The sequence below is a fragment of the Colletotrichum costaricense genome (assembly GCF_030867565.1).
Source record: "Colletotrichum costaricense strain IMI 309622 chromosome Unknown Scaffold_10.1, whole genome shotgun sequence".
NCBI classification, from domain to species: Eukaryota; Fungi; Ascomycota; class Sordariomycetes; order Glomerellales; family Glomerellaceae; genus Colletotrichum; species Colletotrichum costaricense.
The window spans coordinates 65,190-92,666 of record NW_026848239.1 but is presented as its reverse complement, the minus strand read 5'-3'; the positions used below and the strand labels follow the sequence as shown (position 1 = coordinate 92,666).

At 53.6% G+C, this 27,477-nt stretch overlaps 8 protein-coding genes across 8 annotated transcripts, besides 1 other annotated feature; 4 read left to right on the top strand and 4 right to left on the bottom strand.

Moving 5' to 3' along the window:
• Positions 1 to 801: 801 nt before the first annotated feature.
• On the top strand, positions 802 to 1,194 carry CCOS01_09632 (uncharacterized protein; the record flags this gene model as incomplete). Its single annotated transcript, XM_060457789.1, has 1 exon — positions 802 to 1,194. The coding sequence occupies one exon, from the start codon at positions 802 to 804 to the stop codon at positions 1,192 to 1,194; it is 393 nt and encodes a 130-aa protein (XP_060310954.1).
• A 43-nt stretch (positions 1,195 to 1,237) lies between these two features.
• Positions 1,238 to 1,306: a sequence feature (Short protein (CCOS01_09631, KAK1521919.1) was converted to a misc_feature.).
• Positions 1,307 to 9,033: 7,727 nt separating this feature from the next.
• Positions 9,034 to 9,930, top strand: CCOS01_09630 (uncharacterized protein; the record flags this gene model as incomplete). Its single annotated transcript, XM_060457788.1, has 1 exon — positions 9,034 to 9,930. The coding sequence occupies one exon, from the start codon at positions 9,034 to 9,036 to the stop codon at positions 9,928 to 9,930; it is 897 nt and encodes a 298-aa protein (XP_060310953.1).
• A 331-nt stretch (positions 9,931 to 10,261) lies between these two features.
• On the bottom strand, positions 10,262 to 10,513 carry CCOS01_09629 (uncharacterized protein; the record flags this gene model as incomplete). The annotated part of the gene is made up of 1 exon (XM_060457787.1): positions 10,262 to 10,513. The coding sequence occupies one exon, from the start codon at positions 10,511 to 10,513 to the stop codon at positions 10,262 to 10,264; it is 252 nt and encodes an 83-aa protein (XP_060310952.1).
• A 1,583-nt stretch (positions 10,514 to 12,096) lies between these two features.
• CCOS01_09628 (uncharacterized protein) lies at positions 12,097 to 13,155 on the bottom strand (the record flags this gene model as incomplete). Its single annotated transcript, XM_060457786.1, has 3 exons — positions 12,097 to 12,593; positions 12,676 to 12,748; positions 12,817 to 13,155. The coding sequence occupies 3 exons, from the start codon at positions 13,153 to 13,155 to the stop codon at positions 12,097 to 12,099; spliced, it is 909 nt and encodes a 302-aa protein (XP_060310951.1).
• A 966-nt stretch (positions 13,156 to 14,121) lies between these two features.
• Positions 14,122 to 14,844, top strand: CCOS01_09627 (uncharacterized protein; the record flags this gene model as incomplete). The annotated part of the gene is made up of 2 exons (XM_060457785.1): positions 14,122 to 14,349; positions 14,428 to 14,844. The coding sequence occupies 2 exons, from the start codon at positions 14,122 to 14,124 to the stop codon at positions 14,842 to 14,844; spliced, it is 645 nt and encodes a 214-aa protein (XP_060310950.1).
• Positions 14,845 to 17,371: 2,527 nt separating this feature from the next.
• Positions 17,372 to 18,667, top strand: CCOS01_09626 (uncharacterized protein; the record flags this gene model as incomplete). Its single annotated transcript, XM_060457784.1, has 1 exon — positions 17,372 to 18,667. The coding sequence occupies one exon, from the start codon at positions 17,372 to 17,374 to the stop codon at positions 18,665 to 18,667; it is 1,296 nt and encodes a 431-aa protein (XP_060310949.1).
• A 416-nt stretch (positions 18,668 to 19,083) lies between these two features.
• Positions 19,084 to 20,208, bottom strand: CCOS01_09625 (uncharacterized protein; the record flags this gene model as incomplete). Its single annotated transcript, XM_060457783.1, has 1 exon — positions 19,084 to 20,208. One exon carries the CDS (start codon positions 20,206 to 20,208, stop codon positions 19,084 to 19,086), a length of 1,125 nt encoding a protein of 374 aa, XP_060310948.1.
• Positions 20,209 to 24,082: 3,874 nt separating this feature from the next.
• On the bottom strand, positions 24,083 to 26,863 carry CCOS01_09624 (PHD-finger domain-containing protein; the record flags this gene model as incomplete). Its single annotated transcript, XM_060457782.1, has 4 exons — positions 24,083 to 24,661; positions 24,717 to 25,145; positions 25,202 to 25,363; positions 25,415 to 26,863. 4 exons carry the CDS (start codon positions 26,861 to 26,863, stop codon positions 24,083 to 24,085), a joined length of 2,619 nt encoding a protein of 872 aa, XP_060310947.1.
• Positions 26,864 to 27,477: the final 614 nt, after the last annotated feature.

Genomic DNA, 27,477 nt, shown 5'->3' with positions numbered 1-27,477 from the left:
AGAACGCCATCTTAGGGGCAGGCTTTCGGTAACGAAATGTAGCCTCAACGAGTTCCTACCATCAAGCCAGAAGTCTGCATCGACGATTCGACATGCTTCCTCCCAACAGGAGCCCGAATGATGAAATGTGGAGAAACCTGGCAGCGCCATGTGGCGCTCACCCAACACGTGTCGAATCTCGTGGCTAATCAGCCGAAAGCCGTTTCAGAGGCATCTGAGACGCGCTGGCGATTAGAGGCTGGAAGGAAAAAGCAAAGAAAAAAGGAGACAGATTAAAGACACGGCTCATCTTTCGCGGGGCCGATAGGAGTAGCTACGAAGCTACCCGACTTGACGCCTCGTGTGGCCTGGCTCGGGGCTGATGCTCACCATCAGGTGCGTACGGCTGATCCTACAGCAAGAAAAGACTCAACGGCCTAGCTCAGGGCTAGCGATCTTGGGCGTCGATCGTCCCATCACCGAAGTAATCATTGAGTGTTCCTCAGTCATAGCACTATCGAATATCCCAAGAAAATAGAGAGCTATTTGCTTCTGATTGATCTACCCAATACCAGCACGACAACTTATTCGTTCGACGTTGACTTTACATGGGCCGTTGCAAAACCCCACAATGCGTCAATTTCCACAAACTTGAGGGAAAGCAGTTACAACTTGCTGCTACGCTGCGCGCGTTGGTGGCAGCTGCAGTTGCTGGTCGAGGAAAATCTCCCGCGGCTGACAGGGAGAAGGCCGCATAAATCACTCTGGATCAAACAATCCCCACCTCCTCCTTTGCATCACGCGCATATCCAAATGGATTCCATGCTAGGGGGCGCGAGAAGTACTCGAGATGGAGTCGCGAGATCGTACGATGGGTGTCCAGCGGTTGGAGATGCCCTGCCTCTCGTCAGTTTGCTCACCCCCCCCCCCCCTTTATATCCACGTGGATATCTCGTGAGGGGGCTCTGCAATTTCTTCTCCCGTTTCTGCCGTCAATCCAGATGCGGGGTGGCTTCCGTCATTCTGCAGCCACACGTGTGTTGGGAAGGCTTATCTCGAACGCTTGTTTTTTTCTTGCTATTGTTCATTCGTTGGGGGTCAACCCTGAGAGCGTGGCGAGCTCCCGCACTTTGTGTCCATGACGCTACGGGTACAGCTTCATTGTCTAGCGAGCGTGCGACCTGGTGCGAGTTAGTCGGCATCTCGGTTCATTAGACTCATTAACGGCTCAGGAGAAACGTTTACTGCAACTTTCGGCATGGCTAGTCCCTACGCAATACAGCGCCAATATCAATGTCATCTGTACGGATATTGGCAAGAGTCATGATACGGTAAACTTTGCGCGCAGGCCCTTGCATATCGAACGAAGTCAAAGAGCTTACCTTACCGGTGCCGTTCACCCATCGGGCGTCAAACCAGTTCGTCCTATTGACCACAAACCCTGTCCACAACACAATCCTATTGATAAGCGCGCGATCCCGCTTCTCCGAAGCGAGACAACCTGTCATCGACTTGCAGATGTCAAAAAGTTCAAGTGCCCCAACTATCCCGGTCTTCGCCTCTCGGCTGAATGGCATGCACGATCGAGCGCCTCATTTCATTTTCAACTGCCACACTCTGCCTCTAGTGGCTGTTGAGACGACGCGAATGTCGACTCAGCTCGCGATGCTACTTTTTTGGTGTAGTGAGTACAGGCACGAACCGTACGATGCGTTTCTTGGCCCGCCTAGCGGTAGCAAACATCGCTCCGTATACTGTGGGAAGCTTGAAGCAAAAGGCAAAATTCAGAAACCAATGCCATATTCGGGCTGGCTCGGTCTCAGAGGTGGAGATTGCCACGTGGCTAGGCAAGCCACACGGAAATTCGAACACGATGTTTCCAGGGCCCTGGTCATAAGGAGGATTTGGGGTTGGGCACACCTGGGGTTAGGCTGGTACGCTGGCACATGGTAGGCTGGGCTGGGAAAAAAGGCACAGAGCTGACGCCGCTTACTGAGACGAAGAGACGTTGACTATGAGCAAGGGGGCCCAGCAGCTGACGATTCTCAACGACCTGTCTTCCCCTAAAGTCAATCACTGTCACCGAGACCTCGTCCGGTTGGCCAATAACTACCTTGAATATCGTTCATCATGTGCGGTTATAATATCAACATGACAGGCACGGCCCCCAACGACCGAACGACCGACCGGCTGGGCCTGGAGTCACTGGATTTCACGAGATTGAAAGAGAGCGGAAATGCTCAACTTCATCGGGAGCTATCGCCAATCTCGCGCGGTCCAGTGCGGTCGGCCACCGGCTACCGGCTCGGCCGATCAAGCGTGAAACCAGGGAAGCAGCGCAGGAAGCAAGAAAGACAGGGTGCGGCAACGGCAAGTCGGAGGCGGCTTGCTTTCCTCGCACTTGATAATGCATGCCCACGGATGCTGCTAGATTGCAGCCCCGATGGGAAATCGCGGGACCAATATCTCCAATGCCACATGGCAAGGGACCGGGAGCTCCCTTGCCATCTTTGTCACGCCTGAGATCGGTAGTTCAGGCGGCGGTTTCCTTCTCCTTGGCCTTGAAGAGCGAAGCCGCACAATCTCATGTCACACAACTCCTGCGCGCGCGCACGCGTCTGTCTTCGTCTTTCCTCGGCATCGAGGAGATAATAGCGGTGTCTACTCCGTAATCCCCCCATCCCCTCTTGTAAGCTTGGAATCGGGAAGGGGGCAAACAAACTTGGAGGATGCAGTTTGCAATAGTGCCGCCCTCTCCGGCCCAGGCAGACTCTAGAGATGGCTAGCCTGATCCCTTACCATACGGGATTCGGAAAACAGAGACGTCCATGAAATCTAGCGACAACGACGATGACAGACCTCAGGATTTCAAGTCGACGGCATGGTGCCCTATTGGTTGTGGTTTACGTACGCGATATACATGTGCCAGTGAGACACGCAGAAGGATGGTTTGGAAAAGCTCGAGCATTTTGCGGCTCGATAGCCAATGATGCCATCCAAACAATCGCATCACATAACAACTCTGTCTTGGGATGCCACGAGTTACGACTTTTTTTTCAATCCCTACCCCTGCCACGTCGGGGAGACTCCCGGGCCAGCGAAAGAGAGACATGAAAAGGCAAAATAGGCTCTCCTCAGTTTTGCAGAAGGTCAAGACAATGGCTGTTGTCCTCGCTACCGCCCGATAGAGAGAATACATCGTAACCCACCTCAGGTTGCCAGGACACCGGGTCCATCGTCGCTTCTTTCCTGTGAGCAGAACCGAAATGGATACAGTCAATCATAGATCCTGAAGGTTCGAAACCTATTTCCCTTTACGACCCTGAATCAGTCAACACCGCCTTTTTCCAACCCCGTCCGTCCCCGCTCCCGGTTCGTGACAATCGGAGCCATAGGTGGTTACACACCCCCATGGCCCATGTCAATATCCATGCGTATCCCATAGGTAGCACACAGTCCCGTCTCTGGGTTGCGGTTTTGAAGTACCGAACTCACACACTCTGTCTCACCGCATCACTGCTACCTCTGTACGGACACACCAGACGAAGGCAAGGCAAGGGAGGGTACGGATAGGGCAGCGGCTTTCTCGGCGGGCTTCTAGGCGATCGGCACCCCTCCGTCGTACGACACGACGACGGATATCTGGGCTCACCCTCTCCACTATCCACAGCCTCCCTCCGAGGCTGGACAGGCAAGGGAAGTTTGACATGCCATGGTATAATGGAACTCCTGTACACGGTACATAAGTGCCGATATATGGGCGTCGCGTCGCTAGCAGAAAGAGAGAGGCAGAGCCTGTAAGACGTGGGGATCGTCCACCTTAAACTGCCCGACCTCATCTCCCAGGACTTGTTTGAACTTGGTTGCCGGTATCCATGTATACTACTAGGCTCTCTAGGTTCCGTTCGGGGACCAGAAGGGGACCAGAAGGGGACCAGAAGGGGACCAGAAGGGGTTTCGTTTCATTGAAGAAGCCTCACAAATTGCCAATTAGGGGTGACGGTGAAGGAAGGGGGGATTCAGAAAGGCTAGAAGGGGCTTTTCGTCGCGCGCTCATGATCTCATCCGAGAACCCGCATTTACGTGGCTCCCGAGCCCCCCCTCAGGTCCCCCCGTCAAGGACCCGTCAGGAAGGGGGAAGGCTCAAGGGAGGTTCTATCCAAGTTCTAGAATGCCATTAGAAGGTTGAGCTTAATCCCACGGCAAGTAGGGGGGGGGGCAGAAGAAATCTCCCATTCTCCAAGGGGATTACTGCCACAGCTCAGGGTTTTGTCATTCCTTTTTGGAAATTAGAAACCCATAAGTTGCGCGCGCGCAAAGCTACCGAGCCATGGACCATGGCTAACGGCAACAGGAGCCCACTCCCCATTCCCAACTACCGGGACGGGATGCTGACTACCAATCTCTCTGGTGAGATTACAGCCTCTCATCGATGTTCGGTCTCGCGGAGCTGCTTGTTTGCTGTATTGTAACAACGGGTTATTATGCTCTCAGCCCGGCAGACATGTGAACGCCTGGCCAAGAGGTGATTTGCACACCCAAAGGCTGACGGGTTGGTCCATCGTCCCGCCTCAGATTTTCCGCCTCCCTTTTCCCCAGCCTCGTCCGGGTCAGAAAGGCGCAAGTTAGGATGAACTTCTCTTTTCAGCCTGCTCAGTGGGACTTTGTTATATTTGAACCGATTATCGGGAAACAAGAGTGTGTTGTGTGTTATGCAACGGAAGCTGACCTCCCGCAGGTAAGTGCCATGAAGCAAACGGTTTGCCGGTGGGCTGGGCTGGGGAGAACGGAGGGAAGGGCTTCGTTTGCTTTGTTTCGATACAGAATTTCCGCCTGGCGCGCGCCCGTTCTTGTCTTACATTTCCGAACATTCTTTGATGGTATTCCATGTTGTGACGCACAATGCCGTACTATGATGTACGCTTCTACCTGCCGGTTCCGGCCAGTCTCTATTCTAGCTCTGTTCTCCTCCCTTTCTTCCTCCTCAGCGGCTTTTTGGAGTAAATGGAGACATAAGAGTTGTCGTCTTTGCTGATAATACGCAGTATCAAGCTTCTGGGCATTCCCCGGTGTCCTGGAAGGATGCAGCAACTACCCGCGGGTATCGAACAGAGGAATGTTGTGGCTTTCCGCTGGGCGCCGCGTCCTGCCTGTCCTACATCTTTCACGTGGCGGGCAGACATTTCATCTTCTCTCTGCCCTTCCATACCACCGTCGATGTTGTGGGTATCCAACCAATGGACGGGAAGCTTTCCATCTTTCGTTCCTCGTTTTGTCCCCGCGAGATCGCGAGAGTAACACATACATCGCGCACACGCGCGCACACGCACAACGAGATTTCTCCCACGCTCGTGGCTTGAAGCCATGTGGTGCTCAAGTCTCACAATGGAATCACAAACAAAGTCTAGTCTGTGGCGAATTGCTTAGGGTAGTCCACGGCGTCGCTGCCTGACAGCTTACTGGAGGGGGGGGGGGGGGGTCCACGCCATTGCCATGCCTATAGACTGATTAAAGACAGGTTTCCGCTCTTCCGAGTACGATCTAAACGTGCCGTGGCATCCACGCATCTCGGGCCCCCCTTTTTCCTTGTCTGTCTTCGAGAAGACGGCTTTTGGCGTTTAAACCAAGAGATTCACTGGGAAACCATCACAAAAACCACTTGTGCTGTCCCACCGCGCCCACCTACCTAGGTATTAGGATAAGTCCATCGGACGCGGGGCTTAGGAACCGCAGTCCCGGGTTGAATTTTGTGCCTCTGCTTCTTGACTAAAGGTAGTTGACGGCGGCGGCTATCAGAGTCTAGACCAGCGCAGCACAGATGTGTTCCTATCTTTGTTGGGTTTACACCACATTGGACTCGGCTGCCCGCTAGAGGGGGGAGAAGAATCAAAAAAACAGCGTGCCTGGTTTTAGGCCGGCTTGCATCGTGTGCCCGTTTCTGACCTGCTGTTTTCCTTACGCTGCTTGATACACTTTACAGCCTCCATGGCCTGATTATCTGATCCCACGTAGGTACTCACAGACATAGAGTCGTTCACGTGGCTCAGTGAAAAGGGGAGAAGGCGAACTTTGTCCGGATTCCGTGTCGTGCGTGTGCGTAGCGGGCAGCGAAGTCCGCCGTCTGATCGAGATGCCGGGAATTCAGGTGGACACGTGCATGCTCTCTCCGGATTTAGGTTAAATGTCCTTTTTTCCCCCCCTGCAGGCTAGTTCAATCGGAGAAAGGAACTGGAACGGCGGAGAGGCATTCTAGGGGTTCCGATCTAGAGACACGTTCTCTCTCTCTTTCTCAGTCTCAGGCTGTCTTCCCTCTCTGCCTATCCCTTCACGCCCTTGTGTTAGATGCCGTTCGATTTGCGTGTAAATCCGTACGGTTGCCGAACAAGCACCGGATCGACAGCGCCAGCGATTTGCGTGATCAGCAAAAGCCGGGGGGTGTGTGTGTGTGACTGTCGTGCTGTGTAGGTGTGTGTGTGTGCGGAGAAAGGGAAAAAAAAAACAAGGAGATGCCCCGGATCTCTAGGCAATGCGACGATGGCCACACTTTCCATTTGCATGGCCCGTGACCGCTCTTTCTAGCTCTCCCTTCTTTTCCTGTCTGCCGGGACCAGCGTTGCCCGCAGGTTCATTTCACGTTGCTCTTTTCGTAATCGGCGTATCGGCAGTTCAATATGAAAAACGAAGGGGCCCCACGCATCGGGGCTGGCGTGGGCGACCTTCATGGAGGAAAGAAAGCTATTGTTTTCTCGGTCGAAGCCTCGAAGAAGAAAACGAACTAGGGTAGTGCGTTGTATCCCGAACTGCGTAGAAGACGAGCAGAAAAAAACTGAAGTCCTTTTCTCCGTACGCTACGTTTCCTAGCGTCCAAGTTATCGGTCATCTTCCGTATCGTGGGGGGGGGGGGGCAGTAAGAAGGGGGATGAACGAACTACCAGTACCACCATCACCACTACTGTGACCCGTCAAACTCGTCAAGACTTATCTCGAACGAGTCTTTGCCGCACCACGTTGCCGGATTCTCTGCCCTGCGACGTTGGACGACAGCTTAGCTAGCGCTGTCTCTTCTTTTTCCCTTCCCTCCCCTTTTTCCCTCAGGAACGTCCGAGCATTTTGCGGCCAGACTTTTTTGGACGCCATGAGGACATCGAGCGGCGGGCGGCCGAGGCCGTGAACCCTTGGCGGAATCCATTCCGATCATTGCCAATCGCCGGTTCGGCCGCCGGCGACATCATCGACTAAAAACCCCGGGGGGAAGGGGAGGTGGGGGGGTTTAATTCTTCCCATCCGTAGAAGCAAGCCATGGTTTTGGACGTACTGCAGAGTTCCGACGATGACATGTCGCGACTGACTCGACCAGGTGGCAAAAATTCAATTAGCAAAGATGATAAAGGATTGGGAAGAAAGCACGGTCACAGGCGAAGGTGAAGGACTGCTACAATAGCTTAAACCCGGTGGACGAGAGAGAGTGGTAGAAGGGGGAAAATGGTCCCCACACTCCGAAACCGAACAAAACGAAGCCGACGCCGACGGTGTATACGATCGCCCCTTGCAGGATTCGCCCGGCCGGCGCATCGTCGACATCGGCCGGGTCCTCCCCCCCCCCTTCCCCCGATTTCCCCAGAGCCCCGCCGGACGCCAACATCGTTTCTCTGCTGTGGTTCACACTACGCTTCCCGAGTGAGAGAACGAAGGGGGGGCGAACCAGCGGGCGTGTGTTTGCTGTACATACGAGACGACGGCGGACGCACGAAACATTTGGATTGCCGGGTGGTTCCCGATAATCTCAAGTCAGCCAAGACCCTTTCTTTAATGCCGTTCTTTTTCGTTTAGTATGGCAAGGATGAAGACCTTTCCCCCCTCTCTTTTGTCGTATATCTCTGTGCTGTGTTGGCATGATGATCTTACACATACACTCATCACGGGTAAGGCATGCATATACAAACATGCTGTTACAGTCAACACATATCCATGATAGACAAGCACGCACACGGGACGGGATGCTAGTTACTACTGCGACTATTATCTCACCTCCGTCCCTGGACCTACCATAGACGCAACCGAGAAACGGCACGTCGAACTATGATTGGTATCATTGAGACAATGGACGCTACGCTGCGTGGAAACCGGCTGGGACCCTCGGACCCTTGGGATGCAACTTGGACTCCAAGACTCTTCACCTTACGGTCCTTACCTTTCTTCCCGCTTCTTGTTCCTCCCAATGACGTACGGGTAATGCTCAGCCGCCCTTTTTACACACCTTGGATGGTGGGAGGGGGCAAGTCGAGGAGACCGCAAGAAACATAATCCCGCCTCAGAACCGCGGGCCAAGGCTGCGAGGGTAAAGCTTGAGCCAAGCAAGTCCAAAGTCAATCTGGGGGTTTCGTTCAAAGGTCGGACAGGAGGGGGGAGGGGGCCTGTCTCAATGCTTCACCGTGCACCGCCCGCCCAACCAGCGTCCCAAGTGAGGCTCAGCAGAGGGGAGGCAGAAGAAAGTATGGACGGAAAGGCGGGAGTGGCTGGATAGGGACGGGGAAGATGGGTTCGGTATGCGCGGGCACGTCGTTCACACTTTCGACGGGAGCTTCGGGCGTGTTAGCCACCATCACCAGCCCTACCTTTCCTTCACCAACCCCCGCGTGTATGCGTTGTCACCAATATTCCGTCTTCGCCGGTTCGTCGTTTGTTCTCTGGTGTTCGACAACGAAGAAGTTCCCGCCCATGATAATCCGGGGCCTCCGCATCAGACGTACGCGTAAGTGCGAGATCCGTCGTGCTCGTCATACCTCGTCGGAGAAAGCTGGACGTTGAGTGCATCCTGCCCTGAGCGTCATCTGGTGCCGAGTCAGTAGAGGCTCCAGTTCGGTTGTTTGATACAGATTCGCTTCCCCCCTCCATCCCCCCTTCGACGTCACTTTGGTCTTTGCGGCCCAACGTACGCCTTTACCCTATCCTGTCAAAGAAAAGGGTAAGTCGCTAATAGCTGTCCTTTGACAAAAGCCTGCGGCGACCTTATTCCTCCATTCTCCCCCTGGATCACATATACCCCCATCAATGATGTTATCCTCTAAAGTATACTCCCCGCCAGAAACGGAGCGTCCGGCTCTGCAGCTGCAGGAGCTTCAGGACCTGCAGAAGCAACATAACCAGCAGGTGCAGGAGGTGCAACGGCAACAACAGCAGCAGCAGCGACAGCAACGACCACTAGGCGTAACGGGACTGGGAGGTCTTGCGCAGGGAGTAGGAGAAGCCGAGTCGACGACCCTTAACAACGGCGGCGAGCGCCCTGTTCGGGAGTTCAACTACAACGGACGAGTCCGCAACAGTGAACGAGCCAGTGTCCGAGCAAGCTCTGGCGTCCTTGGTCGACAACACCCTCACCGTAGCTCCTTTTCCATCTATTCCAACTATTCGTCCTATTCCTCCTCATCAGACGGAGGAGTAGGAGGCGGGGGCGGGGGAGGAGGGGCCCGAGGCTCGGTTCCAACTGGCGCCAGAGATGGAGGGGCAGCACCACCAATGCACCCACCACCACTACCACGTCAACCGACGCCGACCCCATACACGGCGCAACAGCCGCGGCGTATCCCCATGATGGATATGGTGACGCCGCAGGCGCCAGGGACGGCGGGCACCGCCGGCACCGCTAACACGGCGGGGACGGACGCCACGGCCGTCGCCGGGACCGAGGAGTTTGTGAAGCGGCAGCCCTCGCAGCAGCAAGTGCGGCATCCGCCACCGACGTACGCCCCATCGCAGGATCCGTATAGTCGTGTGAGGTTCGCGGACGAGGAGCGGAGGCGGGAGGAGGCGGCAGCGAGAGCTAGGGCGGGCCATCCTCATGGACAAATCGATATGGCGCAGATCGCGGGCGGGCACAGCATGCGTGCCCTCTGGGTGTTTGCGTGCTGTGCCTTCTTCTGGTATCGGTGTTTGATGGATGAGGACTTCTGACGCCGTCTCTCCCGTTCTGTCCGACATGGACTCTCTTTTCTTCATTCTTCTTTCCTTGGCTCTCACTCTCATCAGGTTTTCCTTCTCTTCTTCTCCCTTCCTAGCGCTCGTTCCATTCGTTACCTCGGCTCGGGGGCGAAATGATAGGAAACGTCCACTCTAGTGGACCACGGGCTGCGCTCGGCATACGTTTCGAACTTGTCGCTGACTCCTGGCAACGGATGTCGGTGCTACTTTCCTTTTTACATCTCTTTCTTTACCTGACACTTGATGTCGATGACGAAACGAATGATCGAGCTGAACAACGTATCTTTGATGGCCAGGGAGGAAATTATTGGATTTTCAAGAGGAGGGAAAAGGACGAAGTTGTGGCGAAACGATGATGACTTAGAAACGGCAAGAAAACAAACATGAATGATGATAAGGTGGGAAACAGCAACGAACAAGAGAGGGATGGAACACACGAATTACAAGGCAACAACGGTAACAGGATTATATATATACACACAGAGATGATAAGGCGACCAACAGGAATACTGAGGACAGAGGTATCCGCTTGAAGAATATAAAAAGAAGCTGGCATACCGGGAGTTATGGGGAAGGATGCCTGAATTATGGGCCATATGGGATCTGCTTATGATATAGATCAGCTGTACTTGTACCACACAGTATACTTTTTCTTCTTCTCCGCTTGCAGGCAATTCAAAGCATTTGGCTGACTTGCACATGAACTTCCAAGGAAGAGGGGGTGAGCATGACGACGACAATGATTTGATATAAGTCCGCCCGTTCGATATCGCGCACGCAATCGCCGCCCCTTGTCCATGTTCGTCCCAGTTTCTAGTGAGATCTAGGGAGGGTTCAAGCAAGAGAGCGGGACGAGCATCCCGAAAAGACGGCTGGTAGAGGTACACGGCGAGCCAACTTGCCGCCCTATAGAGTTTTCTCTCCCTTGCCATCAGGAGGGATGGGAATATTTGGCTAGGTTTGGGTTGCGGTTAGGTTCCCGTCCAACGGCTCACTGTTCATCGGTCCTTTGTTTCTCCCTCACTTCTTGGTGGAAGTAAAACCTCCGATTGGAACCAGAACGAAAACGCGGGATCAATAGGTTCATGCTAATGCATGGTCATTGTATGTCATGTATCGTGTCGCAGGAAAATGGGGAAGAGGGGTAAATAACAAAGAGAAAAAAAGGCGGGACCCTTGCTTTGCTTCCCGCTTTCTTGATGCGCAGGAATCACGGAGAATTTTCGAGACAAGTTTTGGGGAGACGTTGATGTCACGCTGATGTCGACGCCTCGGGATTGAGTATGTCCATGTTGACGCCGAATTTCCGGGGCAATCTGGTGCATGATATCTACATGCTTGGCTTACAAATACCTCTCTTTCCTTAAGAAGAGGCATGTGTGGTGGAGTTCGTGATGTCGTCTCATGATCATCATCATCAGAACAGAAGATGTTGCCTTTTGATCGGACATGGCTTTTCGAATTCCAAAGATTAGGCACACCGCACCAAAGAACGAGTGCATTTCGGATTTGACATCCAATATCTTCCACGAGACTACTGTAGTCGAAAGGGGAATCGGTGGCAAGTTAGGACCTGCAAATTGCTCGACCTTGGATGTTATGAGTACGCTCTCAGTAGTGAGCACGAAGCAGATCACACAGCGGCTGTAACACGGACTTTTGTCTTCAAGTTGCCCTGCGTAACATGAATTGATGTTCGGCTGATAGAACGATTCACCCACAATTTCCGCTGTCTCGCGATGCCTGGTCCTAGACATCTAGCAATGCCCAACAGCGAATGCTGATGACCGCAAATCCACCCTCAGTTCTGAACAAGAGAAACGATCCGTCAACTTTGTTATACGGTTATGGTAGTAGACATCAGTATGTCTTGTTGGCTCCCTTGTGATATTAACCAGCTAGGTAAAGCAATTGTGGCAGAGAGTAAAATTGTTGACTCAAGAATCTTCGTATCAGCAAGTGGAAGAGAAACGTCAATCGGCAGGGAAAATTCTACGAGATTTGGCTTCACTCGGACATTGTACAGCCTGCGTATTCTTCACAAACCATCTACTCTTACGTGCGTCTGAGCTATGCTTTGAGTCTAGAGTGGAACTTCAACGATATTTGGGGTGAGAAGCTGGGCATATTGTCGCTTCATCACAGGGTATGTCCTATCCGCCCTTCAACCTCCTTCATAACCCAAAACGCCTCAAGCACCTCCGTCCTCGCCTCCTCAATCAGCCCAGAATCCTCACTTTTCGCAAGCCACTCGAGCCGATCCATCCAGAATCCCCACCGCTGGAGACACATGATGGGCGGACCCTCGTACAGAACCCCCTGATATGCTATCGCTTCCTCCGTCAAGTCCCTCTCATACTCTGGCATCTCGGAATAGCCAACGTTCTCCCGCGCCCACCCGAGGAGAGGCCTCGCGCTCTGACGGATCCATTCACAGGCGACGCGCAGCCGGCACTCTGCAACCGCCGGGATGGGGCTCGGCTCCTCCTCAAGCGCCGAACGCAATGCGTCCATTGCTTGCGTGTGAAGGCCCAAGACGCCCATTCTCAGTAACATAGCGCCGAATCTGTTGATGTTGCGCCATTCTTGTGCGTCTTTGGAGGTGAAGCTCTCTGTTGTCGCTTCTTGAGTTGGGTCTTGTTTCGCGTTAGGCCTTCAGTTCCGCACGCAGCCTAGTCCCTCTTCATGAGGGACGACAGTGGTTCAATTGCAACTTACCACTAAAAGAAGCCTCAACGGCCATGTAAAACAATGGCAGATCTTTCCAAACGCGTTGTCTGTCTTCTTCGTTCTGTCAGGTTTGAGATGATCAGTCGTTTGTGGTTCAATTTTGAGTGCTCGTTAGCGAAATACACTTACACCCCAGATGTCGATTTCACCTTTTGCACATTGCTGCAATGCTGACAGGGTGTTGACGAGATGAGTTTGCGTCTCTTTTGTCACGTCATGACTGGTTGCAATATCTGTTACGAGGCTCCAAATGACATAGAAGTAGCCTTCTGCCTCTTTGCGCTGCTCTAGAGGAGGGCACAGAGCGTCCAAGTACAATGCAGCCTCTGAAGCGGTCTTCCAACTGGTCGCTCGAACGTCGTAGGCTAGAATATCAAGAATTTGAACCTCAATATCTGAGAGGTCTAGTTTCTTCAACAGATCCAGTTGACGCAAGATGTTCTCAGCTGCAGGGGCCTTCTCTTCCATATTCAATCCGGCCAGTGATGGGCCAACGAGAGAGAGGTGGTGATGATTTGGGCTCAGCGCTCGGAAACAACGATCGAACGGGTGATAGAGTCCAAAAAAAAGGAAAAGCAATAGACTTGATTCCGGCTAACGGCGTTTCGCTCCGATGATTCCTGGTATGAGTTTGGAAGTTAGAGATGGAAAGAGGATGAGTGCAGTGAATCTCCCCAGACGATCAGTGAAGTCGGGGCATCAGCCTCGAGACCCCGCTTTTCCGGGCGGGCGTCACCGCACGCGACTGGTCAAAGCCATACTTAAGCGCCCAACGACCAACAAAACTGGAGCTGATCCTTGGAGTCCAACACTGCCGCTTTGCTCTGGCTATAGTAGCTGAAGATATCTGAGTTTGTTTCTATTCGTTGACGGAGCTGCACGGCGCTTCAGCGAGTGGACAGGCGCGCGGAGAAGTGAAGCCTACCTTCGTCCCCTTGCCTCAGTGGAACAAGTCTGTTTCACAATTCCTATCTCGTTACATCAATGGCAGAAGCCAAGCTCTTCGAGATGACGAGTCACAAAATTTGGACCTTGTTGGTTCTTCAGAGACCGTCTGGTCGCATGAGGTACGCCAGCGGGTGGTGATGGCCTCATGTTCACGGCCCGTCCAACATCAACACTGTTGCTACTATTCCGAGAACAGGCTCTCTCAGTAGATCCCCATCAACTTGGTCCTTGAACTCGCACTGGTCACAATTCTATCGCGAGAACTATAAGTATCAGACTGTGGCGCTCATCATTGATTCCAAGACAGTCAAAGTCATCTTCAGCATCTCATCCTCTCAAGCATCCTCATACCAACTTTACTTCAACCCTGGCGGTTGTAGACTTCACAAATTTCCAAGCCTCCTACAGCCTTCTACAGCGACTGTCCTCACACATTTCACCCTCCTTCAGTCTTTATCGCAAAGTGGCATCTACCGAGTATTCATCATGGGCATCTTCTCCCGCGTCAGTCGCTCCTCTACGTCCATGTCTTCCGGTTCCGAGACTGCGACGCTCGAGAACAGGGTAGCAGCCCTGTCGTTGACGACCCAGAAGAGGGCAGCACCTCAGCCTGGTAGCAAAATCCAGACCGTAATGACGGACCGCCCTGCGCAGCAGTATGCCGGCGAGCCGTCTGAGTCGGGCGTTCCGGACTTCACCAGAACGGGCTCCTTTGTATGTGCCTCAGAAAAGAGCTTGCTCTTTGCCGAAACCGACTCAGTGGGACAGCTTTGCTAACATACAGTTGCTCAGTACCAAGGATCCTCGTCTCACGACCCTAACCAGAGATACTACCAAGCGTCTGATGTGCGTCGTCAAGTTCGCGAAGCACCTGCAGGGCTAGCAGCGCAGCGCCACTATCCGAGGGTGTATCACAACCAGCCTCCCCTGCCTCTCTCTTCTGCTCCCCCTTACCGGGAGTTTCCTATTGTTCCGAGCCCACAAGATGGGTCAAGGCCAAAGAACTTCACTCGTAGTGACCCAACACCCGGACCTGTTCGCGCCTTTTACAATGAAAACGACCGGAGCACATTCGACGTCGGATACAAAGATGTGACCCTTGCACCGAGAGGCCCGCGAAACGGCAGGCAGCATGGAAACTCCAACTTCAGTTTGGCAACGTATCATCCGGCGCCCACACACGTTGACTGCAGTTCTGTGAAGCGTTAGACTGCCAGGAAATGAGAGGCGATGTTATAGGTCTTGTATTTTCAGAACGGGTACTGTGTGAAAATGACGATGAGGATATGGGCCAAAAACATGTGAGATTAGTAGAACGATATAGCAGAATGATGTATTTGATTTTATATTTTTACCTTATCGCTGATCGCTCGGCTGTAAAGCGGTTCTCGGGAGGCGGGATGACTCAAAGTTACCAAGAGCACAATGTTGGACATGCAGAATGATATATAGCGAACAAAAGTGGTGCATCTTTCAACAAACACCGTCCGTTGTAGTCGATGGCCGAGCGGTACGATTCTTGCCCTTGAATGGGTGGAAGCGTATGTTGGCTCACGGTCCTACATCATGCCATGGATAGTTTGTTTTTTATGGCATCGTTCTCCATAGTGATTTTGGTGACGAGCGATGTTTATGATGTGATACCTGCCTATTCACACATGTACGTTTTTCTACGGAATACGATGATGGGCTCTGGAGGTTGCGAGCTCGAATCTACGTCGTTTCTCTCGTTTTTTGCTTCTCATGTCTCATGCCGCGCGGGCGTGTTTGACTGAGAACCTCGCGATGGAGTTGGCATGTAGGTGCGACGTGTCTCTTGAGGGACCGTTGTCGTGAGATTGCTCTTGGATAAATTGAGTGACGGCCAGAGCTATATCCATTCCTCCAAGGTTCGCGCGATTGGCTTTGCAATTGGATTTTGGTAAGGCAACTTGCCGCTTAATCGAAAGATTTAATGTTCTGAACCTCGCACTATGAGAAAGGGTCATTTCCAAACCTGTCCGCTTAATGCTCACCCGTAAAGATCATGTGGCCAGATAACAAATCTACAAAATAAGTCTTGACTGCCACAATCCCCGATCTAGAACCATTTTGAAGGGAGCAACCATCGCCCGCGAATGACTTTTTCCGTCCATGTCTGCCTGGCAGGCTGCCATCCAAGCCTTGCCTTGTGCTGCCTGCTAGAGCCGGACGCCCGCCCCGGCCCCGCTTTTCCCGGGCCGAGACCTTGAACGACGCAAATGCCCCCCCCCCCCCCAGCCCGTATAAGCCTGGACCACCGCCACCGTGTGCTAGCCTCGGGCGAAGCAAACAGTCAGCTCCCACCGGTCCTCCCAACCACGGCCAGAACAAGGTGTGGCACGAGAGGAGGGGGTAAGATGATGCCGAATTGAGTAAAAAGAGAGCATGCACTTGTGACCAACATGTTTCTCCACATCCCACTTTCCAGACCCCAATTTGGGGGGCTTAGATACGTTGTGACTAATCGTCCTGGCTTATGTCGATCCCGGGGTCCTGGTTGTGGTAATCCCGCCGAGCCCGTCCAACGACGCTCCGCGGTCAACCAGCCTGCTGGAACAAGAACAGAATTGCCAGATCATCTCGACACATGCGACCATACCCACTGGAGAACTCGGGATCCCGTCCGCTCTCCCATTGATAAACCAGCGAGGGCCAGAGTAGTAGTCGGGTCGGAGACGACCGGCGAATGCCTGGTGTTGCATGTTTTATTTTTGATGGAGTTTTGTCCCACGCTTATGATCTTATGGATATTCTCGGGACAAGCAAGTAAGAGGATGTTGGCATTGTGTGAGTGTGTATGTGAGAGAGTGTGATAGTGATAGTGGATGTGTGTGTGTGTGTGTGTGTGTGTGTGTGTGTGTGTGTGTGTGTGTGTGTGTGTGTGTGGGTGGGTGTGGAAACAGCCAGTCATCCATCACCGTGCCACCGCCCGAGTCACAGGAAGGAAGAGAAGGGCGGAGAGCCGGGGACCGGGGAGCCCTCAGCCCCGGTCCGAAGGTAACTCTACCGCGGACCTGGAACCGGATTCTTCAACAAGACCGAACAAGTCTCAGCCCTATGGGCTTTGGGGGCCACGAATTGATTGGCCTGGGTGCGTTTGCGAACCAACAAGCGTCTGCTGTGCAGTTCCTCAATGGCGATAGGGCTGAGTTGCGTGGGGGCACCAGGGGGGGTTTTCCGGTGGGCTACGGCGATAGCCTAGTCTCTTCGATGGGACGCCTTACGGGCAGTGTATCGGTAGTTTTTTCTTCGTGTTGGAGGTGGAGAAGCTTTTCACATCAGGTTTTTGCGTCCCTTGGCCTCTGTCCCTTGTCTCCGGAGTGGGAAGAGGCCCCGTTTCACATCCGGATTAGGAAGCGATTGTGTGCCGATATGATGACCGTTATCAAGTCTGAAAGTGACAAGTTGGTTTGGATGTGATATCGTGTACCTTGGATGACATCAAGTTCTAGGCTTCCTCTCGGTCTTTGCTGAGCCTCGTGACTCGAAAGTCTGCTGGTGGTACGGCGTAGCCCCTCGAAGGATGGCTATAAAGCTCTCAGTTCCAAGCAGTGGCCAAAGAAACGTTTGAAGCCCAAGACATTAAACCAAATCCTGCTGCTCTCACTTGTCCACAGCAACCTCTTCTTCCCTTCAAAGAGTTCAATTACACCATCATCCAGTCATATTACTCCAGAGTCCAGACAACTGGATCTACGTTGGCAAGCCGTAAATCATGGCGTCCCCAATCACTGAGAAACATACCATCCAACACACCACCATCCAAATCCCAGATTTCCTAGCAGACTGGCGCCGACACCCAAGCTGGCCATCTCCTTACCCCCCAAACAACCACCCGGATTCCCAGTACATCAAGGCCGAATCCGAGAGCTGGCTGCGAGGCTACTGCTACAGCAACGCCAAGCCAAATTCCATCAACAAGGGCATCAACGAACTCTTCATCTCCAAGATCATCGCCGGCGACTTCCCCGAGATAGCATGCATTATCTACGCCCACCAGCCCGCGCGCCACGTTCTTCTCGCCGCGCTCGTCATGCTCCACTTCTTCGTCATTGACGAGTTCACGGACAACGTGGACGATACGGAGGAGGGCGAGGCCCAGGTGCGGAGGCAATCTGCCGCCATGGTCCGCGCGTTTCGGCATCCCGAGGAGATTGGGCAAGATCGGGACGGAGACGGGGACGACGAGGTGTGGGTGGGCGTCCGCATGGCGGCCGACATTGCGATACGCTATCGCAGCGACGCCGTGGGCGGCACGCTCGACTCGTGGAACTTCTTCGTGGACAGCTTCGCAGACTACCTCGACGGCGTGGGCGACGAGGTGGCGCTCCGGAGAACGGGGCCGGACGGGGAGGCGGGAGGGCACAACTGCGTGCCGAGCCGGGAGAGGTACACCGCCGTCCGGCGGCGTACCATTGGCGTTCTCCCGGGCATGGCGCTCCTCCTCATCGACCGCGCCATCCGCCCCGGCTTTTTGCAGAGTCCCGCGGTGGACTCGCTGCTGGGTCTCTGCGTCGACGTCATCATCAACCAAAACGACATTTACAGTTTCGATAAAGAGCAGGCCAAGGGCGAGGACGGGCACAATGGCGTGAGGGTTCTCATGGAGGAGGACCGGATAGGTGCGCAAGAGGCCATGACGAAGCTGGGCGGGGAGACTAGCGATCTTGTGAAGGAGTTTCTTGGAGCTTGCGAGGGGCTGCCGATGTTGGAAGACGAGGTTGATGATGTGAATTTGAGGGTCTTGCGGGACGGGTGCGTTTCGTGGATTTTGGGTATGGAGGTTTGGTCTACGCTTGTGACCAAGAGATATGGGATGCAGAGGTTGGATGGGGAAAGAAGGTATACGCCCACGCCGAAGAAGGGGATGGAGACGCAGGTGAAGGAGCAGGAGAAGCGACAGGTCCTGGAAGCTCAGGGGTCCCAGTTGGCTCGGGAGGGAATGATGAGCTTGATGAGAAAGTTGCCGGGGGATTTGATGTCTCTGTTGAGAAGGATTTTCGGTCTGTAGCAACACGGTGTTTGTTAGTTGGTGTTTTGATGTAAAAGATTGCCTATTTGGAATAGCGGTTTGTTATTTAAGATCTTAGTCATTCAATTGAATATGAAAGACGACAAGATCTCAGCCTCATGTCCGGAAAAATTGAGACTTAATCTTGGTCAACTTCACCAATCTCACCAGCCCAAGGACGTAACCTGCGCCTCACGCGAACTACACAAAACATCCAGATCTCACTTATAACGAAGGAGGTTCTCATGTACTGGTATGCGTGTCTTTGATAAATTGCCAAAAATTAACAATAAGATATGGGGTATCGAGTTTATATAAGCAACACAAACAGACCCTTAGGCCGAAGCGACGGGAAACAAAAGACTGTGACACAAAGGGCACACTCCGCCACCACTCACTCCCGAAATCTCACTCATTCACTCCAGCTCAGCGACAAAGGGCCCTTGCAGCGTTGCGCCACTGTTCTGCTGACACCCATTTCGCTGGTGCTGCTGCTGCTGACCAACATCACCACCACCACCACCACCTCCTCCTCCTCCCACTCTCCCTCCCGCGTACGGCGACGGAGGCAAAGGTTTCGCGTCGTATGCGTTGTTATGGCCGGACGAGAAGTTGACGTGCGCGTACCCGTTGGCGGCGGACGGTTGCGATTTGATATCCGGCCACGACGGCTTCTGCTGATGTTGATGTTGGTGTTGATGAGAAAACGTCGAGTCAGTTTGGTTAGTGGTGCGGCGGACACGGAGGGGTTCCGGGTATGCGTTTTGTGAGGTTTGGGAGCCGTCGCTGGCTGGGGGCGTCGGTGCCGGTGTTGGTGCGGTCACGGGTATGCTGTTGTTGGGATATGAAGGTCTATATGGGAGACTGATTTGGTTGCCGAGGACGTTGTTGTTCGTGTAAGCCGGGTTCGGGTATGTTTGTTGATGCTGCAGCTGCGTGGCGCTGTCCCCGCTGGAGCCGGACCTGACCGACCCCGGTAGTGAGTTCTGACTGCCGTGCCGTTGATGCGCGGCAGCGACGACGGTGCGGTGAACCTTTGTCTTTAAGCGGTCGACCAGCAAACCATGGCTCTTCTTGAGCGTCTTCTTGACAAAGCTCGAGGTGAAGACGTTGCAGCGCATATCGACGTCCTCGCGGATGTAGAGCCCCGTGAGCGGGGCGCCGATGCCGAGCTCGACGGGCTCGACGGGTTCCCCCGGCAGGGAGCCGGCGACGGTCCACTTGTCGCGGATCTCGAGGCCCATGGGCGCGTAGCAGTGGGTCTGCAGGCCGGTGGGCAGGTCGTGGAAGCAGCATGTGTAGCTGACGTTACCCGTGGCCAGGCCGCCGGGCAGGTAGGAGATCTCGTCGGTGAGGGAGTACCACGCGCAGGCGTGCTCTTCGGGGGGCGCGTTGGGTGGTGGCGGGATGAGGTGGCGTTCTTTGATGAGGGGGTTGAGGTCGATCATCTCGAGGTGGTTGTGGAGGAAGTCGAGGACGGCATCGCGGGTGATGCCTGGGGGTAGAGGGGAGATTGTGGTGAAGGTTGTGCGTTTTGACATGGTTGAGGGAAGAGAGAGACAAATAGATGTGTTGGTGGGCGGAGGGAGGAGGTTCTCTGTTTAGATGCTGGTATTCGACCCCATATGCAGAAAGTCTGTATCTGGAGACGAGTTTGAGGGTTAAGATGTGATGTGAGTTTAAGGTTATTGAGCTTTAGTTTGGGGGTGAAAAGCAGCTCTGTTGCGGGGGCGGATATGGGATGGAACAAGAACGAGAAAATGGAATAGATTTGGTGTAGAGGAGTCGGTTGAGAGGTTAGGTAGGTGAGTAAGGTTGGTAGTGTAGTCCCAAGAATTCGGGTCTGAAAATCGAGAATTGAAAAGTCAAGTTTGCGGTAAAACGGTAGATGGAAGCCCGGAAGGGTATTGAAATGGGGCCTTGCCAGGTTATGCGGTGGAAGTGGAAGCGATGCGTTGTGGTTCGGAGGCAGTGCCAGCTTGGCACGGAGACGGAGGACGGAGGCGCAGAGGGCGGCCGGATGAGATTGGCTCCGCGAGGCGTAGCTGTGCGTGGTGGGCGGTGATGGCACGGTGAAGCCCGACTACCCACACTATCCGTACGGATGCTTGTGTCTGTACCGCAGTAAGATATACTGTGTAGTGTGCACTAGGTGTGTGTGCCCCCTTGAGCTGGATTCTCTGCCGGAAAGGGTTGGAGCCGGTAAAAGACAGGGCTCTGGGTAAGGGGAGCAGGGCAAGGATTCCGGTGAAGAGCAGGATTGGAGGTGAGGAAAGTCTAGTGTCCGTGGGAAGAAACAAGAAGGGGCACTACCACGGAGTTGTTTTTAATCAAGGCTAGGTAGTTGAGTGATGTAAGGCAAGGCAGGTATTTTGGGAGTGTAAAGTTGTAGGAGATTTGAGGGAATCGAAATAGACTCGGGATGACCTCGAAGTAGGAAGGGATATGTACCTTGGGTATAGTAGATGGCAAACCAAGGATGATGATTGATCAAGAACAGCGTCAGAAAGACGGAAAGAAAATCAAGGCCAATCAATCACTGAAAAGAAAGCGGCGGAGAGCGGGTAAGGAAGGAACTGATGCCAGTTCGTTTAGTACTTGTAGCCCAATGTCACTTGATAAAAAAGATGCGGTCAACCTCCTAGTTTTGTTTTCCCCCCAGCTTCGGAGGGAATCACAAATTGAAAATTAACGAGAAAATCTCATCAGGCGGACGGGACCCATGCACATCTTACCTCACACCTTTTTGGCTGAACTGAGGTGTTCGTACTTCTGTATGCGTACAAAAGTCGTCGGGGGCCACGGGATGGATTGGGATGGCATGGGGGGAAGAAGCATGGGCGGCCGCCGCCCTTCTCCTTCACTCTCTCACGCACGCACACACACACACCACACACACACACACACACACACACAAAGTACCTTACTGTGTACATAGAACAAGGGGAGTCGGTGGACAAGTTTCTGTGCTGCCACTAAAACCAAGGCAGGCAGGCAGGCAGCTCGGCTCGGACGTTTCTCTTGTCTTTTTCTGTCGTCCCATCAGCTCAGCCCCCTTCCCCAGACTCAGAGACAAAAAGAGATCATGCGGCTGATGTGTCCCACTGGATGTTTTCAAAAGACATTGTGTTCGGGTGGTCCAGGAGTCCTGGGGGGGGGGGGGGGAAGAAGATGGATCAAGACTGCCCTGGTGTTTCTCGGCACATGGCTAACTCGGATCGATGACAGATGACAGTGGCACCTGGAGGACCCAGACACTCAAAACCTAATGGAACTCAAAGAAAAGGGAAACACACCAAAAAAACACCCCCCCAAAAACCCACCAGATTGGATGCCCGTGTGCGGAATTCAACCCGCCGCAACGTGGCGGCGGGCGGCCGCCGGGTTCCCAGACTTGTGGGACCACCCTGTACCCGATGGACAACTGATCACTAAAGGTATCCGTACCCGACCCCGTCTTTGCCTGGAAAGTATCGAGACGGGTGCTGTCATTGGGCCGATGCAACGATTCAATCAACACCAAGACGTCCAGTCCCGAGCTGCAGGGCCCTTCCGTCCAGCCAAAGTACCTACACCAACAACCACGCGTGTGGCTTGCATGCTCTCTCTCTCTCTCACCAATCTCCATCTTTCCAGCATGAGCGAATACGAGAACAATGGGATTCTTGATACAAACGCCTCTTTTTTCATACCTATGTAAAGCTACAGGCGGTGCGCGACCATGCGCACTTCGGAAAGGATCCAATGAGGTCCAGACTTTGGTAGATGAGGGCAGTGGAGATGTCGTGTACCTTAAATGTAGGTAAGAAAAGCCTCTTTTGGGAGGGAGCGGCCGGCTTACATCTCTTGGCACGCGGCCGCCCGAGGGAGGGACGTCACTGACACCTCCAACGTCGTTTAAACTACCACAAACTACCTACCCGAGGCGGCCGCCGTCCCTTGGCGCTTCTTGACTAACACACTGGACCTTTCAGACTGCACTCACCGTCTTCTTACATTCGTCAACCAGCCTTGGAGAGGTAGACAAGCTGACAACCGCAATTGATCATGCTCATTTCTCACGCAGTCTCACGCAGTATCTAGAGAGATAGTCTGTCCTGTCCTCCCCCTACCTTCTGACAGGCTATTACAGCCCATGCACTGCTGGGATGATCAAAGGTTTCACGAACCCCATCATCCCATTAGATCAACCACAACCCTGGCCACTCCAGCCTCCCCTCCCTTCCCCCTCCCGCTGCCTCCTGAAAATCGCTTACTTATAAATATATCCCCCGGCCAGAAGGGATCATACTCTATCTTATTCAGCACGTGTTTCTCCGCGATATCGTGACATCGTGACATCGTGACACCATCTAAATCCATGTCTTCATCCATTCTCCGCTACGGAGATGTGGTTATAATTCCGCCAGACACTCCCTTCTTCAACCCACCCTGCCTCGTGACCGGGGTCATAAGTTGACCGCATACAGTATTCAGGTGCCTGTCTATAAAGAAACAAGAAACAAAACGCAAAAAGTGCAAAGGCGCACCCAAAGTGCCAAAGATCTTCATCCTCTGCATCTTGGCCTTCGCCCCCCCGCGTCCGACGACGACGACGTTACGGCCGTGACGCAGCTATCAAATCTCCCCAAGCAACAACCATCATCAAACCTTCAAACTACCACACTGCACTACCACAAACCAATTTAGACTTTAGACTAGGGACTTGACAGCAGACCATAACCAATGGAGTCCGCTTCGGCTCATGATACACTCAAAGACATCGGTAGTTCACTATACTATTACAATCGCCCGGCTGACGCTACCCGAAATGCGCTACTCTCATGATCACTAAACATAAAAGAATCCCAAAAAAACCAACCGCCCCATAGACTTGGAGAACAAAAGCAGAGAGATAGAAATACTGCCCGCCGTCCTCGTATTCCCCTCTCTTCACACCTACATCTTACATCCATAAGCAGACTGCATTTCCATGATTCCAAACAAGCACCCAACGACACCCCGACCTTGACAAAAGCAGCCTAGACACCGGGCCGGGTCGTCTCCCTAGCGCCGCATCAAAACAACTACCTGGTCCAAACGTGCCTACTTGCCTCCCACGCTCCCCAAGGTAGATATTCGCCTGGCGTGTCTGGCATCCTTACTTGATAGACAATCAGACCACCTTATGCCAACCACGCCCTACGAATCGTTAGACCGCGCCGTACTCATGTGGCGCCAAGCCCTGGGAACCAGTTGTGGAAATGAGATCGCCAAGGAGGCGCTCAACTTTCAGTATCAGCAGCTCCTTTGCCTCCAACTACTGTTACAGGTCCTAGGGGTGCAAATATGGAAGCCTAGCAATGGCTCATAACTGGCGTTTTGCCTGATTCTATACGCCCTAGTCATATCTTCATCGGAGGATGATGTTCACGCTCAAATCTCCTTACACCACCGCGCCAACACGTTGTTCAACTTCAACCCCGCGGGAATCTCCTCGAGCGCCATATCCACCTTCCACATCTTCCCCTCCAGCCCGCCGTACCCCGAAGCCCGACCCGTCCCGAGACCCGCCGGCACCAGCAGCCCCAGGGCAACGAGCCTCTCCCATGAGAGAACAGCCACACCGCGGCCCCACACCCGCACGCCGCCGCCCAGGGCCAGCAGTCCCGAGCTGGCCGACTGCACCCGCTGCCGACCCATCAGTGAGCCGTACTCGTCGTACGCCATTGCAAAGTTGACCGTGTCTGTATGTGCCACAATGTCCAGTCGCGCTGCTGCGATGAGGAGGCCCAGGTCCAGCTCTGAGAGCGACGACAAAAGGTGAAGCTTGGAGTTTGGTGGCGAGAGAGAGACGACCGCGCCGCTGGGCGTTGGCGGAATGACGAGATCTAGAGATGTAGACGAGAGCGCGGAGAGGGGAAGGATGCACGCTGACAGGAATGCCGAGACGGATTTTGTCGTTGCGTAGTGGTATTGCAATAGACTTTGGAATGCCTTTTCTTTGTATAGAACCTGTGGAAAGGTGAGTCAATCTTCAGCCCTCCTGCAATCTGGCCTGGAAACATACCTCAACCATAGCCTTCCAATTTGCGTGGAAAGCTTCGTGTCCATCAACACTGACATCGATGCCCTCGACGTCCATGTCCTCGTCATCGACGCAAAGGCCCTGCTTGCATACTTTCCAGTATGCCGGCAAGCTTTTTGGGAGGGACAGGTAGACATAACGGTGGCTGAAACGACTCTTCACGCGCTTTTCCAGAGATTCCACTACGTCCATGCGTGTCGTACAGCCCAGCACCGCGATAGGGGCTTTACGCGCCTGTGCAATATCAAATAGGTTGTAGAGCAGCGTTTGCCGGGGATGCGCTGCAAACATGTCAAACTCATCAATGATGAAGACGACCGCTTGCGACGTCACGCCCTCTTCCGCCTGTGCCATTTCCGACGGGTGAGATAGCAGCGCAAGCAGCGAGGCCATTGTGTCGGCGTAATTTGACTACACGATTCGTCAGTTTCTTTGGCCTTATCTCTTGAGCTATTGGGACTGCAAACCCGAGCATTGGCCTCGTCCTCCGCCTCCATCTCTTTGCCTAACTGCCGCCAAATCTCTTTCAGGGCCAGCTTGTCGTCGGTGTGAATGAAACCGTTTAGTCTTACAACATGGAATTCCTTCTTGTGCTGCAAAGACAGGTCGTCGACTATGCTCTCGAGGAGCTGTTTGATATTAGAACAGCACCGATGTAGTGTGCATAAGTGTTGACTTACCGTGGTCTTGCCGCAACCCCTTGCCCCTATTACGAGCATGGAGTTGCCCTCCCCAGCCAGTACCGTCTGCTCTACCAGCCGATGCGCCTTTTCGTAGGCGTCATCCTGGTCAATCAGCTTGATTCGTCGGCGACCCGTACACCGGTCTAGTAGCACCCTTTGCAGATTGCTCAGGTGTTTTGCGAAATTGGGAGTCTTCACCGCCTCGTCTGCTGCCACTGCTCGCGACTGCTTCTGCCCAACGCAATCGTTGCAGAACCAGTCTCCCCGGGGAACCTTAGGCACGTTGTAGCATTTTTGATGGAACGCCTTATCGCAGCCATCACAGAACAAAATTCTGTTCCCAGGCTTGGAATCGGGCTTCGTGCATATCGAACAAACGTCCTCGTCTTCCTCTTCCTCCTGCTTTGACGCTTCTGCTACCGGTTCTTCATCTTGCTGTTCTTCGACCTCTGACTGCACATCTTCTTCCTCCTGTGACTCCTCATCAATCACCTTGGGCGGCGCCTTTCGTGACTTCGCGGTCTTCGCCACTACTACTTTTGCTTCAACCACCTTTTGTGATGGTTTTCGGCTTCTCCCAGATTTTGTCGGAAGATCCTCGAAAAACACCTCCTCTTGAGCCAAAGCACTAGCAGAATCGAACGCTACGCTCTTACTCCTTCTCGGCGTACCGTCCCGCTTGGACGGTGTCAAGATACCTTTCAGAGGCATAGATATGTTGCGGTTCGCCTTCCCTGTAGCCTTTTTGGACTCCGGCACTTCATTCGCAGTGGCAGAAGATCTCGCGTGAGAAGTCGGAGTCGCAGAGCGACTCGCAACCTTTTCCACATGCTCGAGGGCTTTCGCTGTCAGAGTTCTCCGGCGTCCGCTTGATCGTATCTGCGAGGAAGACTCCTCTGTCGAAGCAACCTTCTCGTCCTTTCCCAGCACCTTATTGCTCTTGCCCTTTTGAGGCTGTGGCTTCTCGATGGTCTCCCCTCCATTGACCTCATTTACATCGTGGCCGGCCGCGGCGTTGCTCTTTCTCTTCGTAGGGCTCGCTTTTTGCGAGTTCACCTCCTTCGGGCTCGAATGCAGCTCATCGTCGGAGCAGGGAATATCGTAAATATCAACGTCGACATTGCGGCGAGGCGGGATCGGAACTTTGGCAGTCGGTCGGTCAACGCTTCTTACATTGCGGATTCGACGTGGCGGGTTGTCCTCGGGGGAGTCTGGCACGTCATATGCCGAGACGGGCGAGGATGTGATTTTACTGCGAGCGGACTTTTTCAGAGCGGATGAATTGGCCCCTGGAGTACTTTTGGGTGTCGTCGGAGAAGAAGCGACAATCGGGTTGCCGTTGGCGTCTAGCTTCCGTTTCTTGAAGCTCGATGGGATACTGTGGTCTGGTTTCGCCGGTGTGGCACGACTGCGCTTGCGGCTCTCCGTGCTGTCGTTAGCACCCATTCTCCAGGATTATCACGGATACAGGAGATCACGCAACCCGAATCAGCACAAAAGAAAGGGTCGTTTCGCGAATCCGAGTCAAGAAATTGGTGGATGGATTGACAGCTCCTGAAAACTGTTGGAGGTTACGGATCCCACCAGGAAATTTGGAGAGTACCTAACAAGGGTCCAGCGCGTTAACTACCTAGGTACCTGGGTGCACAACCGCGTCGGATCCTGGCAGGTACCGTCATCGCGTCCGGGGCGGTTGCCCTGTCAACGAGAATGACACAACCCTAGCTTAAGACTCAGAGCCTTACCTCTCCCATCCATGCGATCGAATGAAAGCTGGAGACCGTAACAGCCGGCCCTCAGGTGCATGTCCGACTCGCAGCTAACATACCACGAGGCTCATCATAGCTTCAAAAGTAACGCGGAATTGCCATTTTACTCGATATTAACACGGTCATAATTGCATGCCTTATGCTGCTCAACGCCCGCAATAAAAGGTTTCTTGCTTCCTTGCAAGAATAAAAGAATACGCCAGGCTTTACTCAGCCATCTGAGCAGCCGTATGATCTGCTTGCATATGTCCCATCGTGAGTTCGTTCGCATGTGTAAACCACACAGCTGTC